At 45.7% G+C, this 18,807-nt stretch overlaps 2 protein-coding genes and 1 long non-coding RNA gene across 4 annotated transcripts in view; 1 reads left to right on the top strand and 2 right to left on the bottom strand.

The window, feature by feature from the left end:
* The window catches only part of LOC6528397 (protein prickle), a 60,432-nt gene that overhangs the window by 36,950 nt on the left and 4,675 nt on the right, over positions 1-18,807 (bottom strand). The window contains exon 1 of one of the 2 annotated variants that reach the window (XM_039371790.1): positions 1,333-2,039. The exons of the other annotated variant lie outside the window; for it this stretch is intronic. Within the exon in view, the coding sequence (XP_039227724.1) occupies positions 1,333-1,583 (251 nt within the window). The 5' untranslated portion in view covers positions 1,584-2,039. Of the gene's footprint in view, positions 1-1,332; positions 2,040-18,807 lie in introns of those variants that run through there. 2 annotated transcript variants of the gene reach the window in all.
* Positions 13,679-14,563, bottom strand: LOC120320860. Its single transcript, XR_005560434.2, has 2 exons — positions 13,928-14,563; positions 13,679-13,851 (listed from the first exon to the last, which is right to left on the bottom strand). It is a non-coding gene; the product is annotated as an uncharacterized LOC120320860 (long non-coding RNA).
* LOC6528391 (antichymotrypsin-2) lies at positions 16,281-18,048 on the top strand. Its single transcript, XM_002089402.4, has 3 exons — positions 16,281-16,439; positions 16,506-17,723; positions 17,789-18,048. Exons 1-3 carry the CDS (start codon positions 16,424-16,426, stop codon positions 17,962-17,964), a joined length of 1,410 nt encoding a protein of 469 aa, XP_002089438.1. The 5' UTR covers positions 16,281-16,423; the 3' UTR covers positions 17,965-18,048.

The raw sequence follows: 18,807 nt of genomic DNA, 5'->3' as shown, positions 1-18,807 counted from the left end.
AAATTAATTTTAAATCGCCAAGGTGGCTGCCATTATTTGGTTTAAAAAAAAAATGACTTAGCTTAACCTAAACTTTTTAAAAGCTAATTGTATTCGAATAGATATTGTACACTATCTGACATTATCCGGCAGGTTCTCTCTACGAGTACTATAGATATTTCGCAGTATTAATGTTTTAGCTCAAACAAACATAGATCAACCAATAATATAAAAAAAGGAAGAATTTAGACCAATCCTGAAGCAACTTATCTTGAAGCAACTTATTACTCTAAAATGTAATGTGGATCATAAATTAAAATTAAACACGAATTTAATTTCGATTTTAATCCGTGAAATGATATTTTCATCGCCTAAAAACTCTTTTAAGATCAAAAAATGATTTGATTCACGAAGCTACTACTCTCGCTGACATATAAAAAAGTAGGGTATTCAAAGCACTAAATCAAATTTATATGCATTCGGTTAGTTTCTGCTCAACATGCAAATACTGCCCGCCACACTTGATGACGCCCATAAAAATCAAATTTTTATTGAATGAATTGCAGCGGTTAAGACGCAAAAATTATTTGTCAAGCGCCGAGGCCAAATCCATTGAGATTTCCATAGCCCGGCCACGGGACTTGTTCGGGCGGTTCCAATCGCGAGGGTTCGCATCGCATGTGTGGCCATAAAAAGTGCGTTACAAATAACTGCACTTTTATTGGATAGTGCTGTGGCAGCAAGTGCCCCACTGCCGCTGCCTTGGACCGCTAGAGAGGTCCGCTGGTGCAATCGAGTCTTAGGATTGAGCCAGTGCGAAAAAGTGTATTGGGTTCCAAACAGAAATCGTGATATATTCATCACAATAAAATAAATATGCATTCGTATATGCAAGATTTAAAAGTATATAATATATATAATACATAAGAATGAATCGATTTTTTCGCTCTTTTGGAGAAAAGGGAAAGATGGCATTTAATATTACATCTCTGAAGTAAATAATTGTTCCATGATCAAACTGAGTGCAAAGAAGATCATGTATTGGATTCAAGATCAAGTGCGTCGCAGTATTTTTCTCAGTGCAGACTCAAACTCGAAGCTGAGACTCGAAAAGAGTTGATTCGAGTTAATTGCCGTGCAATTTGTGACCAGCAAATGGAATGCGCTGTCAAATCAAACCAGAAGCACTTAATTAAACTTATTGAAGGCAGTCGCCAAATGTAGCGTTGGCAATTGCACTCCTAATTGCATAAGCATGTTGCTGGTGTCGCGATGTTGCTGCCACACTGATGCATGTGGCCTGCAGCACGCAGCATGCAGCATATCCTTGCTTCGACTCATTCGCTTGTTTACCTGACTTCGGCGGACTTGATAATGGCCTTTGGGGGCGCATCCCAATAGTGGGGGGCGGGCGGCACCCACTGGCGCAGCACCTGGTAGTTGCCCTCCAGCAGCGCCATGCCCTCGATGACCTCCTCGTCGGAGTCGCCGTCGTTATTGGGACCATCGTTGGTGTTGGTGTTGGTGTTTGTGTTGCTGCTGCCATTGTTGTTGCTGACTCGACTATCGCAATCGGCATGCAAATTATCGGGCGAATCGTTCATTGTTTCGGCCGAAGAAAAGCACTAGACTTAGATTTTGGCGCCGCTTTCACTGACACTTCTCCGCTATGAGAGCCTTGGATTTTGCGGGTAAACAAAGATGCGCATTGCCATTTGCGCTGACTCACAGACACAGATACGCACTCACACAATGGCAGACTCTCACGCACACGAGTGCAAACACAAAAAACTATTCCCCCCCAGAAGAAGAAGCGCCGGCGAACAATAACAAAGACGACCGGCGAAAGATGTTGAGGAAAACTCGAGTGGTATTCTATCTCGCTGACACAGATTCCGCGAAATCGCGATAACCACTGGACTTCGATTCCAGTTAATGAATAATTATAGCTAATTGTGGCAATCGCGGGATTGCTATCAGCAGCGGGATAAGTCGGAATACACGAGGAGTCGGCGGATCCGTCCGCTCGCGTTGCACTCACGGATGGTTCTTGCTTCTAATCGGCGAAAATGTTCGTTGCGTTTGTTTTGGCACGACGGGATTGACAAGCACGGCGAAAACGCAAACACGGCGCACAAAGGCTCACCAATACTGCGCCACTGACACACACACACACACACACACACACCTCTGCCGCACACTCGCACACATACATCCACCAGAGGGTTAATATCTGGCACTCGCTTTTGCATCCCTTGTCGATGCCAGAGAACTCGCACCCCGCGTCCACCCCGCGTCTTGTGTCCTGCGATTTCTCCGCTTCAGTTTCAGTTTCAGTTTCGGTTTTGGCTGTTTCGCCTTCAAATCGCCCGCTTTTCCTCCTCTTTTTAGTGTGCGAGCCAAATAAGGGTTTGCAATGTAATGTTTTTATGTCTGATTTCGTTTTCCTAGCTTGTGGTGGTGCAAGTGGTGTGGGGAGGGAGGGGGGTGGTGCACGTTCAATACTCGCATATTGTTGAAATTATGTAGCGAGGTGTGCAAAAGGGGGTTGAGGCCGTGTGAGACCGGCAAAAAGTGCTCCAGAGAGAGCTTAAAGTTCAAAAAACGTTTTCGAACTGTGGTGCCAGCCCTCGCGAGAGAGGAGAACCAATTATAATGCACCGATAGTAGCTGGTAGGTATGTACATTAAATAATTATTAGAATCTACATGGAATAGATAACTGATCGTTGAATAATAACTCTTGCGAAAATGATCTGTATAATGCAATTAAATGTATCACAACTAAATAAATACCTAGTACCCTGCGTCTGAATTAAATCTATTTAAGGATCTATATACTAGCATAGATCCTTTGTACAACTTCCAAATAAATATATACATTTTTATTGTTGCAACATTTGTTTTTTATTTTTATTTTATATCCTTCCACTTCCTACTGGACTCGAACCACTGTGCTCAGCTAAAACTTATAACCGTAAATGTCTGGCAGCCACGATCCCCGTGACCTCTCACGCACACTCCCGCACAGTGCTCTTGCCGCTCACACACACACACTCACATGGAAAGGAAGCGAAGGCAACAAACCCCACAAACATCGGCAAAAGCAACCAAACAAAGGACGAAAGGAAAGGAAGCGAGCGCTCGAACTTATGCTTATATTTTGCTGCAAACGCACTTCGCTGAGAGGAACAGAGACTCTCTCCCAAGTTGAATTCTCAGACTCTCTCGCTCTTGGCAGGACCTCTGCTGATTGCCAGGTTTTTTAATTCACTCACTCAATTTGAATGTCGTTTGGCTGCCGGCTGTTGTTGCTGCTATTGTAGCTGCACTGTAGTATTCACCCCTAAGCGTCTTCACGGTAATTTGAACACGTGCCGAACAGCTGAGCGAGTTGGATGGTAGGGGTAGGGGTGGGGGTTGGGAGGTGGGAGGTGGTTGGGTGGCATTTGGTCACCCTTAAGCCACCCCCGTTGGCAGAACCAGCCAGACACTCTGGCGATCGTTAAATTTTATGATTTCATATGCCGCCCATTCTCCGAACAGGATAAACAGACATCCTTTCCGTTCAGTTGGAGCAGAAGAGCTTTCGTCGCAATTAACCATTCAAAAGAGTTGACCGAAAGCAACTGTACTTTCTATGCTGGCCAAAACAATCAACTTGGCCACACCTACGAGGCCCCAGGGAGCAAATGCACAAATGTGCACTGGGAGAAAAACTATAGTCACTTACAAGTAACTGGAAGAGCTGTTTTCTATAGATGCTGTTTTCCTTGTTCATATGTAACGGAGACTGTATGAGTGTTGGCATGAGTGTTTCGAATAAAATGAAAAACAACCTAATTGGATTTATTAGCCAATTAGTAAGGCAAACAAGATAATATACGAAGAAATGTAGGAGTGCGTTATTCGCTTTATTGTGTAAATTTGTATTCTTTTAAACCTGATACCCTTATGATATTCCTTAAGACACCATTCATCTAGTTTTTTTCCTTAGAATAGTATAGATTATTCACCCTTCATATAAGTTGTTATACTTATATATATCTGTGCAAGAGCACTGGGTTCTTCGCTTACCTTTCATTACCAACGACATAATATTTGTTTAAACATTTCTCTTTCTGCCAGCGCAGGAAAAGTGAAAGCTCGCTGGGCTGCGCCGAGGTATTTAATGTGCAAACATCCCGACACCCACTGACTGACCCACCATGCTGCCATGTCGCAAACAACAACAAATTGCGTCGTTTGCCAAATCAACCCTGCAGACAGGACAACAAACATACAAGGACACCAGCCCACGGAGTGGGTGGATCGTGGATGGCGGTGGCAATAACAACCGACACTTCAACAGCCGCACACAATTCCCGTTCTGGATACAGGACTTTAGATTAAAGCGAGCCCTCCTTCAGGATTTTAATTAAAATGCATCTGCTTGGGTGGCGAGGTGTGAGTCCTGGCTGTCATTAGCAACATGTTGCTGGGCGCAGCTCTCGCATCAGCAACATCACAGCCAATCGCATTTGCGTAATTTAATTTTATTCATTGCATAACTCACATAGTTAGCAAGTCGAAAAGTTTAGTCAAGAGAAAAGGGCTGACACATCCCCTGGAGGCAAGAACACACTGGGAAAATTACCATATATACAACATATGGTTTTCTGATAAGCATCATCTACTCTAAGCATTACATTTCCTAGAACATAACTTTCAATAGAACTAGGAATGCTGCAACTGTGACCCATTTTAAGAATTTAAATTTATGTAAATAGTCAGAATAACAGAGAGTGATTTAGGAATTTTTCTCCGTGTACCTACACACGTTCCACTTCAGTTATGAGAGTCGGCATAAAAATAATTACATAAACTTTATGCCCTGTCCGTCTGGCGTTCTGCGATGGGTCTTTCCACCCTCGATAATGTCGCAATACGCCCACGCAACCCTTGCTGCACCACCGCCCTATTCCACCCACCGCCAACTCCACCTCCACCTCCACTTCAGACAGACCGCACAGTTTTGAAAACAGCCAAACCGAGAGCGGTGTAAACATTCTGCCCGCCGGCAACATTCTCCCCAACTAGACACACACACCCACGGTCCGGTCCTCTGGGTCGGCTTTAACATGATTTGTTGGATTTGGCGAAAAGATTTCCTAATTCCATTTGCTAGACAGGTCTACGTCTACGTTCTACGTACTGCGGTCTGTGACTAGTTTCGGATTTTCGGGGTGGCTAACCAAGTTTGGACGGGCTTTGCGGCATTGCAATTTAGATTTTTGGATCGCTGCACTAGTAATCGATTAAATTAATTTTAAGCATGTGTTTTCCTTTATATATGTCCCTATCCACTGGTTATCTCAGTTACTTACATTAATGTAAATATTTTTTCAAGCAAGTATGGTTTTTTGGAAATAAAGTATTAAGCACTTTGACACATTTTGCCAAAGTTCGTTGACAATTCTTAAAAGTGCACAGAGCCAAGCCATCTTGAAGTTCAATACCTGAAAAGACAATACCGCTCTTGTTTCCCATCTTTATCAAAAAGGCCAACTGAGCTAGGCCCGAAATCAGGGCCATAGGAACCAGCGCAATTACAATTACATTAGTCAGTCGCTTTATGGTTTCTAGTCTGGGCGAAACTGTTCAGTTGAGTATTTTTCATTAGTGGGTTGTCTGATATTTCTTAACACTTCATTACGGAGCGCTATTACTTGTCGCAGTGACTTTGATATGGCCATTGTTGTGTCTTCCTCACTTTGGGCCCTGTCTGAAGTGGTGGGAACCCGCTGGAGTTGAGGGGCCCACACAGAAGCGGTAATAAAACCGAGCAGAGAGAGAGCTCCTAGCAGTTGGCGGTAACTACTCCACTTTTTTGGTCTGTGGTCCCCCACCCAAGTGGGGCAGAGTAAGCTGATCTTGGGTCGTTACTCCCGTTGCCAAAAAAAGAGGCAGCACTTGAAAGTGCGGACGAGCATATGCAAATGTGGAGCATATTGTTTGGCAACTTCCTAGACCCAGTCATGTTGTTGTTTATTTAAAGACTTCCACGGCCGGTTGGCCGGAGCCACATGTTGACGAAATCCGTGGCCAGGGAACCACATCAAAGTAGCTGCGAACTCAAATGAAAGCGAGCATTTCGAAATGGGAAGCCATGTGTAAGTTCCAGTTAAACGTTCTATTCTTGAGGCGGTGTACTGAGAACACATATATGTATATGTATATGCTTTGGTGAGTATCCATATAGACTCAGTCATCGCCGGCGGCCAAGACCAAAACTCAAATAGATTAGTACATTTGATGCCTATTTGTGTTTGTGCTCGTGTTTGTTTATTATTAAAATCAGCTTATTTGCACTTATTTCGACTGCGGAGCACAGCCCACAGGCCATTCGGAGTGGGTTTGGTTCCTGGCCAGGGAAAGGGAGAAAGGAGAAAGGGCTGGAGAGTACAAGTTCCGGATTTGGGTTCATAAATATGCAAGTCATTAATAGAAATATGATGTACCCGAGGCAATCGCCCGTCCTGTTCGTCCTGTCCGCCCCATCAAAGTCAGCAGACTAGAGCTACCCTCTGAAAGTGTGGATGTTGGTGGACTCGGTGATGGAATGACAGGCTAAGCGATCCACTGGGACTGGATGAGTTAACTGGGGAAACCGCCTGCAGTCCTACACACACACACCCACATAAATTGAGTCGAAATTATGCTTCATTTGATTTAACACAATCGGTTTGACTCTGCTTTCTTGTTGCTGTTGTGTTGATGCGATGTCAAGGCATTTGAAGTTGCCTCCCAGTGTTCCAAATATCGTTTGCTCTCGGCCCTTTCAGCGACAATTGGATTAGACCCAGGATGGCATTGATTTGCCCTGTTTGGGGTGACATGTAATCGAGAACACTTCAGGCACTGGAGTTCCGGATCGGCCCGAGGCACAGGATGAGGTTTGGAAGTCAAGCAGAAGAAGGATTGTCAAGGACTGAGCGACCCACGAAATACCATTGGTGATCTTGTTAAGGATTCGAGAGACGAGAAAATAAAGTTTAATAAATAAATTATCCATCTACATCGACTTCGCTCTACTTGAAAGTACTTTCCATATTCTGCATGATATCAACGCCATTATTCCGCACCCCTGCCAATCTATTCATGACCCGATATGCTCGTGGCCAACTTCAATAATAAACACATTGTCTTTTGCGGGCCAAGGGGCTTTTCTTTGAGTTTTCCAGCCCGCACCCACCCCTTGGATGATGATCGGGCGGTAAACGCTAATATTTCCGCTATAGCAGCGATTTCTTTCACTTAACCGCGGGGCAATGCAACTTGCAGCTTGCACATGCTTTTTCCACCGCCGCACTTTGCTTTCAGCATGCTTTTCGATTTTCATCCATTTTCCCCACGGTCTATCTGTTTTCTGTTTTTATTGACAGGCTGCTGCTCGCCAGCGGCTGAAGTTGCAACATCCGCACATGTGGCCGGAGCCAACAGATCTACTTCTGCTCGGCTTTCCTGTTTTCCTTGCAACACAGCAGCCGCAGAAGCAGCAGCAGCAGCAGCATCAGCGAAGCATTGTTATTGTTTATTGATGCACTACTTTGCGCTATTTTCGTGTGGCAACTGAAAATGCAACTTCAGCAGATGGCGATGGCATGCTGTGGGCGTTCGTTCGAGTCGGAGCACAACGTCCAGAATCTAGTCCAGAAACCAGAAACCACAAACCAGAAGCCGAGGAGCAAGCAGTTGCTATATTCCGTGGCCAGCTCTTAAAATACTCGTATATAAATCGTTTTCCAACCACATAGCAGATGCAGATTTAACGAACCTCCGAAAAAAAAGGAACGGAAGGCGACTTTCAATTAGCGGGCTTGTGTTTTGACATTGCTCAAATTATACAACGATGGCGGCACAAAGCTGATTATTAGACTTTATTGAATTGTCAAGTTACTGTACTCCGTGCAGTGCCACCGATGTGGATGCCATGGCAACTTCAACTGCTGCCTTTCCAGCCAATTACTGCTCCTTCTACTGCTCCTTCTACTGCTGCTGCTGCTGCTGCAGCCGCTGTTGTTTGCCAATTTCCAGATACTTTTTCTTCAATTACGTATACGACCTGGATGCTTAGATCCCCAAGCCCCCGCCGGCGCCCAGCGAACTTTGGGCCGTTTCTTTCATTTTATGTCGCATGTAATTAGTCACGATGTTGGCAGCAGACACACTGCAGGCCAAGCTGGCTTTGGGTGCCATTCCCTGCACTCGATTCTTGAGCCAGCGACTTGCAACTGCCAACTTGCAACTTGCAACTAGAGACTTGCAGCTTGCAGCTTGCGATGGCGACTCTTGAATCTCAAACTGTCGACTGTCGACTGTCGAAGCCGCCTGCCTTTGTTGTTTGCCGTTGATGTGGCTGCTGGTGCAAGTTGGCCCGGCACAGCATCATCAGCGAACTGTGGGCCAATCGCGGAAGTGTGAATTGCCAGCTTCTGCGGGCGACCCGGCTGCTATTAATGCCGTCCTCAGAGCAAACTGCGGCGTAATTAGGCCAATTAGTTGATAAAAGTGCTCATAAATTACACAAAAACTCCTGCAATTTGCAGCAGCCATCCTGGTCCACTGCATCACCACTTTCTACCCCATTTGACACATTGGAGGAGAGCAACAGACGGAGGAACTTCTATTAAAGACGGACACATGCAGTGCTGGAATAATCGAGTATTAATCAAAGCACAGTTAATTTTCAAATTGGTAAAAATTATTCACTGCTCGGGGAAAAGAGAAACTGGTTTCCAGGCCCCTGCCCAAAACTTCTGCTAACTCATCACGCGCCGACATCCAATCAAATACGAAACAGAAAACATCTCGCTTTCAGAGTTATGGAGTTCGTGTTTCTTTTTTTGTGGGCACTTGAAAACTTGTATTGCTGTGTAATGCTGCCAAGTACAACCAAACGGCTTGGGTAAGGTTTTTTGAAAACAGTCTCCATCGCCTCGTTGTTTAATTTTGCTATCTCTCGATGAGTTCGCCTCGCACTCGAGACTCTCCATATCGCGCACCTGAATCTGTTACGCAAATGTGCGTAATGAGCACGAATTCAGATGGATAAATCCAGGGGATATACTTGTATCTCTACATACACATTCATACCTTTAATCGAGTGATGGCTAAAGACCGAGAAACGGTAACAGAATGCAAAGAGACCTTCAGCCGATTTTGAAGGCGCGTGGGCCTTAACAACAACTCAAAGTGAGGAACTTGAGCTACCTACCACCAGCAACAAAAACCCAAACAACATTAGCAACAACCTGAACGCCACCGAAAACTTGGTCGAAAACTTCAAGTGCCTTCCGAGTGGTCAAAGGGAAATAAATGTTACAAAATGTTGCCCATAAAGCTGAGTTTAGAAACCATTTACAACGTGTTCGTCGCGCTCTGCGCCAGTAAAGCACACCCAATAAAAACGTAGGAACTCTGAAACTCTGCAACTCGCACATGCACTCACCATGGGTAATAGATCAGCAGACAATGACCTTTGACATTCGACAATTAGCCTTGTTTTCTTGCCACAGTCTGAAGTCCGATAGCATTCTTTAGAACAGTGAGAAGCTGGAATCATTAGAATGATTTTCTAGAAAATATACTCTGATCAATTATCACAACTTTTCCGCAAAATCAGTGTCTCAAATCGAGGGAAACTCTTATACTTATGCTGTGTTTATCGGGAATTACTATGACTTTATTAATATATGTTGATAAAGCTGCAACTGGGTAACCCGAGAACTTGAACAGTCACCATTCTGAGAACAGATTGAAATTTTAAATAACTGGGTCCTAGACCCATTTTCACTGGTATTATAATGTATGGTATGAAAGAAACTTCAAAAATAGTTTTTTCAAATTTTTTTTATAAAGTCTTTTTAACGATTTTTTCTACTTAGGGCTATAACGTTTTGTGAATTTTTTTTAAATCCAATTCCTATTGATATGCCCCAAATTAGTTTTGACACGCCCCAGTGCCCTGATTCAAATATTTTTCAACCAACTTCGATATGCCATGTTACTCCCCCTAGTTGAGTAACGGGTATCTGATAGTCGAGTAAATCGAGTGTAACGTTCTCTCATATTTTTTCTTCTACTCCCGAGTTTGAAGCATAAACTCGTATTTCGATTAACGACCATGAGGAATGGCCATAAGGAATTACATATTTATGTGATATTAATGATCCAAATGCATAACACATAAGCGTAACATGAAAAGCCGCCACAAATCAAAGTTTTGATTGCCACAAGCGGCGGAATGCGGAACCAGCTGGATTTGAGATTCTTCCGTGAAGATTCGATTCCCCATCCGGATCCATTCCCATACAGATCCCAGATGATTTGAGCTAAGTGCACTGACCGCAAGAAGTCTGGGCCTCGAATTGCCGTCAATTGGAGATCATGTTATGAAATCAATTTCGATTGTCAAGTTGACGATGGAGCGTTGGAGCGATGGAGCTTACCCTGACGAATGCACTGAGACAAAAGCCTAGGTTATTTAAAAAATTAGCCAAGTAATGCGGCCAACTGCAAACGGAGGGCAAGTACATAAATTCAATTTACGTGGAGCGGAGCCCGCTGTCACACAATTTGCAATCAGTCCAGCCAGCCAGCCAGCCAGCCAGCTCTGGCCAAGATCCCCTCGACATTGGCTGTGGCCACGAAGTGCAACATGTTGGGTAATTTGGAGAATTTATGACAGGCATTATGGCAACACTGGCTCACGCTGATCGCTATAGTAGGTATTACGACTGGATGTCTGTGTGCGTGTAATTCTTAGAGCGGCCCAAAACCACAAACCAGTTTCATTATTGCGTACAGTTTTCCTACTTTTCCGCTTGCGCCTTTCGATATTTATGCAACGCGCTCCGCTTTCTGATTACTCACGCCGCAAGAACCGCTCGCCGATCGCGAATTTTCCAGCCAGCAGCTACCAACTTGTGGCTATCTAGCAGCTCCATAATAAGTCACTTTTGCAGGAGATTCCAGCAAAAAATTAGAGATGCCAATTATACAAATGGTCAGACGTCCGAATGCGAATCCGAATACGAATCAGAATCGGAATCCGACTTAGGCTTGGGCTTCAACTTCGAAGGCGAGTTTGATTCCAAGACCGAGCTGGTGGTAAATTGTCAAAACGGCTGGGCGATTGCTCTTGGCCAGTTTTCCAGTTTGACAGGCCGACAAAGCTTTGCAAAGGTGCGGCTCCAGAGGTGGAGAGCGATCGAGTCTTGGCTTGGATTGGATTATGGCAGCCAGCGAGCCGAAACAAAAACGAATCGGCTGAGACTCAAGTCTTAAGACTCAAGTCTCAAGGCTCAGGTTCCCGACGCTTTGAAATTGGTTTTTCCGCTGGCTTGCCAGCTGCTTAAATGTCAAATGCAATTGTCTTGGGTGGATCCGCCAGCGAGGCTTTGGCGCTGGGCGTTGCATTCGGTGCACTCCGTGGACTCCACAAGTTTAACTTTAATTGCGAGACGGGAATGAATATCTGGGCTCTCTGGCGAAATGCTAAAGGTGAAGCCTCCTCCTGGGTGTGTCTGAATATTCCAAGGGAGTTAAGTAGGAGTTCTTTATGCATCTAAGGTCGATCTATTGGACGGCTAGCTGTGCGTGCAGAATGCGAAATGCAAATGAGAACGCCGAACGGCGAGGAACGAGCTGGCATTGCGTATTCGAAGCGTTGGAAGCCGGCACCACCCCACAGCCCAATTCAATTAAGTTGTTCGGAAAATTGGCCGGGCCTACGTGTTGGATTTCCTACTCCCCGCCAACACTGAGAAAAAGTTAAAGAACGTTGAGCCCTAAGGCAGCTTCAATTTAAAAACAATTTCCTAGAATATTTAGAAACGAGCGGTTAAAGTTTTTAGAAAATTTGCCAATATGCCTAGGTCTCACTTTAACAAAAATTCAATACAGATTTTTAATAGGACTTTAGTTCATATAACCTATTTTAATAAATTGTTCCACATGTGTGCCACGTCCCTTCCATTAACAAATTGTAAATATACCCGTTACTCGTAGAATAAAAGGTATACTAGATTCGTCGAAAAGTATGTAACAGGCAGAAGTAAGGGTTTCCGACCATATAAAGTGTATATATTCTGGATCAGGATCAATAGTCGAGTCGATCTGGCCATGTCCGTCTGTCCGTCCGTTTGTCCTTCTGTCCGTCCGTTTGTCCGTCTGTCCGTCCGTCTGTCCGTCCGTTTGTCCGTCCGTATGAACGTGGAGATCTCAGGAACTATAAAAGCTAGAAATTTGAGATTCAACATGTAGATTCCAGAGAAATAGACGAAGCAAGTTTGTTGACCCATGATACCAGATAGTCGGGGAACTCGACTATAGCGTTTTCTCTTGTTTTTTTAATTATATGCGAAATCTAGGGCTAAGCCTACCCTGTCCCCTTTTTCGCAACGTGTAATATTCTTGGGCTTTGCAATGCAAATAAATCATCGTGTCGATGCATTTTGAGCTTGACTCTGCGATGCCAAGGAGTACGTGATACCAGCGCACCTTCGTGTCTGGCGGCCCGGCCAATTACATATTTGCTTTGGGTCTGGGCCAGGCTAGGGTCCGATTCTCCGATTCCCTGACATTCTGGCTTTCTGACTTTCTGCTTTATTGGCCTGGCCTTCTTCGTGCGCAAGTGCTCCAGTTTCCCGTTTCCTATGTGGTTCTGGGCCCTCTCCTCGGCGTGTAACAGTGCGATAATACCGCAATTCATCATTATTGTCTCGTTGGCGATGTTCGCTTTAGTTTTCCTCTAATGAAAGGGTTCCGCTCGTCTTCCTCAACCCGCCGCCTCTGATGTATTGGCAAGTCAAGTAGTAAAAACATCGAATTAAACAAAATGCCATAGTGGTTGGCTGGTACTCTGTAGCAGTTAGCTTAGCGGTTCTTATGGCAGATCTGTGTGTTCCGATTCCCCAATCCCCATTCTATTCCCATTGCAAGAGCAACTTGAAAGGGGCGTGGTGCGACCCCAATTAAGCATTAACTGATTACAACAGCTAATTCAACAGCGGACCATGGGCCGCCAGCTAAGATCGGGCAGCCAAAGATTTCGTCTCATTAGTCGGGCATAAATATAGGAGGAAATTACAGCAATTGGCCCGCAAATGCCCGCCAATAGGCGGCATCTAATGCTAATGCCAATTCCAGAGCCAGAGCCAGCGGAATGCCGGCGATAAGCGGTCCCAAAATCCACCGAAAAAGAGCCACAAATTCGCAAGCAGAAAATTTAGATCAATAGAGAACACGCAGAGTGCAGCAGGCCCAACCCAAAAAAGGAGTTTGAACAATGGCCGCAACCAACAACTGCCGGCTGCTGACCTCAACTTTCTGCCATAGTGTGGGTGTAAGTGTGCGTTGGTGTGTGTATCTGTGTGTGTTAGCCCATTATGGCGCCTAACATACGAATGGAGAGTGGGGAGTGGGGAGTGGAGGAGCAGGCAGGCAGGAGAACCGGCACTGGTCTCTCTGACATTCAGAATGATTGTATCACGAAGTACAAATTTAAACTGCGATTACCCCGCCCCCAAACTTCAGCCACGGATGTCCATTCTTCAGCGGTACAGAGTACAAAATGAGAGATATGGCTTTATGGAAGCACAGAGTCCTTTAGACTACATTTTAGTACTACAACAGGTTGGCTCAGAAAACCAGATACATTTTAAGACATTTATCGGGGAAGTAATTTATTTACACAAAAACATATTTTAAAAATGCAGATGGGTTAATAAGTGCGCCAGAGTTTCTTCGAGTGCATCGCAGCTATAAACAAGGAAAGGGGGAGTTTGTGGGCTGGCAATTTCTATAAACGCTGCTAAATGCATGAGCTGTGCTGCAAAAGGAAGGGAAAGAAGGGAAGGATGTGAGAGAAAAGAATGCCGACTATGATTAGGCCACATGGAAATTACAAGTTTCCTTAATGTCGCTTTAATTGATGCTGCCCCGGATGCCGATTCCTGGCCTTTCGCTCAGCTCGTTAGCCACATGCTGTCAGATGCGGAGCAACTCGGATGCAAATTGCATGTGTAAATATTGTGATGGCCAAGCGGCGGATTATGATTTATTCGCTATAATATTGTATGCAAATCAGACAAATCGCGCTGCCAACGCGCCACTTAATGCGATTTCGGTGTAAGCCGCCCACGGACAACAATCGCTCCTCATTTACCACCTCCGCTGCACAGCACTCCGTGGCGTCCAAGCTGATCCCACGGATGGCCACCTGACTCTCCGGGTGATTTCCACTCGCTTTAACGACTGGCTGCAAAAGTCGGCGACGAGGTGTTCCTGCGGTCGTGTTGCACCAGCAACATGTTGCCACTAATTGAGGCATCGCCCCGGTGACAACTTGCAATATTTGCATGCGGTTTCTGTCACCAGCTACGGTGCGGAGGTGTCTGGGTAATTGGTCGGGTAATTGAAGCAAATTGGGTGCAATAGTTTTGGAAACACGGGCAATAAGTTGCTTTTATGAAGATCACATCACATGTTGCATTCAGCTAAAATAATTCCTTTTTATACCTGTTACTCGTAGATTAAAAGAGTATACTAGACTCGTTGAAAAGTATGTAACAGGCAGAAGGCAGCGTTTCCGAGCATGGAATATATATATACTGTTCGGAACTAATAGACGAGTCGATCTGGCTATGTCCGTATGAACGTCGAGTTGCTAGGAACTATAAATTATGGTACGACTTGTATAATTCGTGAAACTGTTCTTAAGTCTAGTGATTTGAGATGTATCTGAATGAAACGGAGTAAACCAAAAACAGGGACTGACTCCAAAGAAAAAGAAAGATTACTTAATAATTTGTTATTTATATTAGGAATATGGATAAGCCATAATAAGCACGTATGTGGAATTCGAAAGCAGAATTTAAACAAACCCTTTAGTTTAAAACCAGTGCAAATAAAAAGCTTAAAATATATAATGTTAATGCCTAATCTATAGAATTTTTCTTAATCTGGAGCGCATTACTAATCATACTATCAATCCAATGCATAAACACATGCAATATATTTGTATATAATTGGTAAAAAGTTTAGTTCTAAACTTGTGAATAGCACATACATTTATTACTTAATGTAATCGTTACTGATTCCTGTTTAAAGTTTATGAATTGCTTAAGTTGACAAAGCTTTCCTGATGACAGCTTTAAGTGGTTCTAGGAAATTCCCCTAAAAGCAGTTGGGGTACAATGAGTGCTCCGGTGCTCGGAAACTACTGTCATTCACACGGCTAGATCAATTTGGAGTGGAGGGTGCAGACGCCTCCGTAACCCCCGCGATAAGTCGGAGGCCAGGCTTTGTTTAATCGGGCAAAACACTAGACGTCATATCATATCAGCCGGAACAAACACAGGCGGGAGAGCTGAATGGAATGGAAGCGGAATGAGCCGAGCTGAGCCCACCTGGTGGTGCAGCGCAATTAACCGAACTGCTCCCCAAACCCAACTGCTCCTCCACTTATCGATTGCATTCTTGCCCGGTACTCGTACTCGTACTCATATCAGCGATGCACTCCGTCGTGCCCCAGTTTCCAGTGGGCGGCGGTGGAGGAGGAGGAGGGGCGTGGCACAGCACTCTAATTGGAGTAAATTATGTTTACACATTCGGCCGCCTGCAATTGGGTCACCGTAAACCAGATTGGAGGAATGGGGAATGGGTATGGGGAGAAGTGCTGATATGAAATGCATTTCGTGTGCGGCTTTACATAATTAGGCATGCAGGGAATCCGAGGCTGTGGGGTCTTATCCGGGAGATAGGAAGATCGGAGGCTCTCTCCGGCCACCGGGGAATACTTAATTAGTTCTCGCCGTCTTTATAGGCTGGTTATGTAAAATGGAAAAGTTACTTAATGTCAGCAGGAAATTCAGGGGTTATGAGTAGATGCAGCGGCCAAGATAGTGCATTTATAAATAAATAAATAAACTGAAAACTAAACTGGTTTCTTTCACCGAACCCCCAGTGGTGAGTCACATCCTTAGCTATATGGGAATGGCAGCTAGAACGGCAACGCTCGCGAATCGGGCTAAGAAATGAAGCTTCGCCATATACTACGTTCATATTGCATATGCCATGTGTTTTCCTTTGTGTCATTGTAATCGTGACCGGGCTTTTCCCATTCGAGAAGAGAGGCTTCCCTGCGCAGGAGAGTCAGTTGCACAGAACTCGATGCGATTTGATAATCGAACGCTTCTCCGTAGCATAGCAGATATGGTTCCAGACCGGTTCTCTCTTCCAATCGCCGTATAGCTCGGATCTGCTCTGCTGCTGGAGATCGGTTTCGCAACGATCAGTTTTGTAGCACAGCTGAAATCGAGCTGATCGGCTGATCGGCGGATCGGAAGAATAAATTCATTCAGAAGGGAAATTCATTCCGCAAGAAATTACAGATAGGAAATATGGCGAGCAAAGCCAGTGAGTTGTGTGAAAGCCACCCTAGAATCGCCCATAAAAAGCTATAATGTTTTGATATTTCCACAGCGATCCTTCTCCTGCTGACCACCTACGGCCACCTTCTGGCTGCTCAGGAGTACCATGGCTGGTCACGGCCACCACAACAGCAGCAGCCACGTAGCTCCAGACCGGAGCTGGGCCTCCGGGCGCAGAACACCAACCCGAGGACACAGGACAATCAGCATCCCATAAGCGATGTGGTGGCGGTGGACCTCTCCAAACCTGAGCCAACCAATGCGCCGCCCACTCGTCCGCCGCCCGCCTACAGCTACATGGACCGCTTCAGCGCCGAGCTCTTCAAGCAGATCATGAAGTCGCAGAGCCAGCAGAACGTAGTGTTTTCGCCCTTCTCCGTACAAGCCCTGCTGGCCCTGATCTACGGGGCATCGTCCGGAAAAACGTTCCGGGAACTGCAGAAGGCGGGGGAGTTCAGCAAGAATGCCATGGCCGTAGCCCATGACTTCGAAAACGTGATCAAGTACAAGATGCACTTGGAGGGCACCGATCTGACCCTGGCCACGAAGGTCTACTACAACCAGGAGCTGGGTGGCGTCAACCACAGCTACGATGCGTACGCCAAGTTCTATTTCAGCTCTGACACGGAGGCCGTCGACATGCAGAACGGCAAGGATACGGCGGCAAGGATCAACGCCTGGGTTATGGACAAGACGCGGAGTAAGATCCGTGAACTGGTCACGCCAGGCGACATGGACCCACAGACGCAGGCGCTGCTCGTGAACGCAGTGTACTTCCAGGGCCGCTGGGAGCACGAATTTGCCATCATGGACACTTCGCCCTACGACTTCCACCACTCCAACGGCAGAACCTCCAAGGTGGCCATGATGTACAACGACGATGTGTACGGCCTGGCCGAGCTGCCCGAGCTGGGCGCCACCGCCTTGGAGCTGGCCTACAAGGACAGCGCTACCAGCATGCTGATCCTGCTGCCCAATCAGACCAACGGACTGGCTAAAATGATGCAGCAGCTCTCCCGGCCGGAATTCGATCTCAACCGAGTCGCCCACCGTCTGCGCCGCCAGTCGGTCGCTGTGCGCCTGCCCAAGTTCCAGTTTGAGTTCGAGCAGGACATGACCCAGCCCCTGAAGGACCTGGGCATCCACCAGATGTTCACGCCCAACTCGCAGGTCAACAAGTTGCTGGACCACCCGGTGCGCGTGAGCAAGATCCTGCAGAAGGCCTACATCAATGTGGGCGAGGCGGGCACCGAGGCCTCGGCAGCTTCATGTAAGTTCGGAAAACCATTAAACTCTAAATCGAGTGATTATTTATCTCCCAATTATCTTTCCCAGATGCCAAGTTTGTACCACTTTCGCTGCCGCCCAAGCCCACGCAGTTCGTCGCCAACCGGCCATTCGTATTCGCCATCCGCACACCCACCGCAGTTCTGTTCATAGGTCACGTGGAGAATCCCACGCCCATGAGCGTCAAAAATCCAGAACCATATTCGGACATTTACAGGAACTAGAATTCCATTTCCGAGTAGAGCCTTGCCCGCTGCATTTGTGAAAAAGTACGAGTACAATAAAGTGTAACGCTGTATTTATGAAAACTGAACTTCGATAACCTCGTCGCGCTGATAAGACCGACCAATGCTATTTCCACTTACACGGCGATCCGGAGCAGCAGCTTGTGTGCATTTTCCCAGTTGTTTGCCGGGGCAGCTCGCTATTCTGGATTTCCAGCGAATGGTTTTTGCCCGCTTCTGTAACTTGGCAAACCCGTTTGGGAGCCGCTGCCGCTGCCGCAGCCGTCCTCCTGCCCTCCTTTCCTCGCATCCACGGCCGTAAATCAGAGGCGGATTTCTCAATCATTTTTCAAAACGAGGGGGGAGACTTCCTCATGCGCACTAGATCTGACTTCGGATCGCCGAGGAAAGAGTGCGAGGAAAGCATTTCGGGGGAGCAACGAGGCTGAGAACTTTAAGACTGCGGGATGAGTAATTGAAATACCCGCTGAAAGCTGTTCATAATTAATGTCTCTCACTCAAGGTTGTGTACACTCAACCAAACTACGCTCTATATTTGTAGTTCTTTGAAAAATTGGTAGGTGTAATAGTCTTAACTCGCTAAAAACGGAACAATCTTCGGATATCAAAACGGATGTATATTTCTGTAAGATATGCTATCTGTTCAAGCTGAGTAACATCTGTGTGTAAAATACATTATATAGTTCAAGGCCATCTCTTCTATTCAAACTTACTAAATTGCAACAATAAGCAAATGCAATTTGGCGAAGTAAACTATACATATTATATTTCCCTTGAGTACATATATTTTGTTATTATCATTAAAATGCGTATTATGAAAGA

Source organism: Drosophila yakuba, chromosome 2L (genome assembly GCF_016746365.2).
Source record: "Drosophila yakuba strain Tai18E2 chromosome 2L, Prin_Dyak_Tai18E2_2.1, whole genome shotgun sequence".
NCBI lineage: Eukaryota > Metazoa > Arthropoda > Insecta > Diptera > Drosophilidae > Drosophila > Drosophila yakuba.
This window is presented reverse-complemented; position numbering and strand designations above follow the sequence as displayed.

What these genes read in the sequence shown, in the direction of transcription:
- LOC6528391 (XM_002089402.4), top strand. An exon ending in CGAGGCCTCGGCAGCTTCAT is followed by an intron (nt 17,724 to 17,788) that starts GTAAGTTCGGAA and finishes TATCTTTCCCAG; the next exon opens with ATGCCAAGTTTGTACCACTT.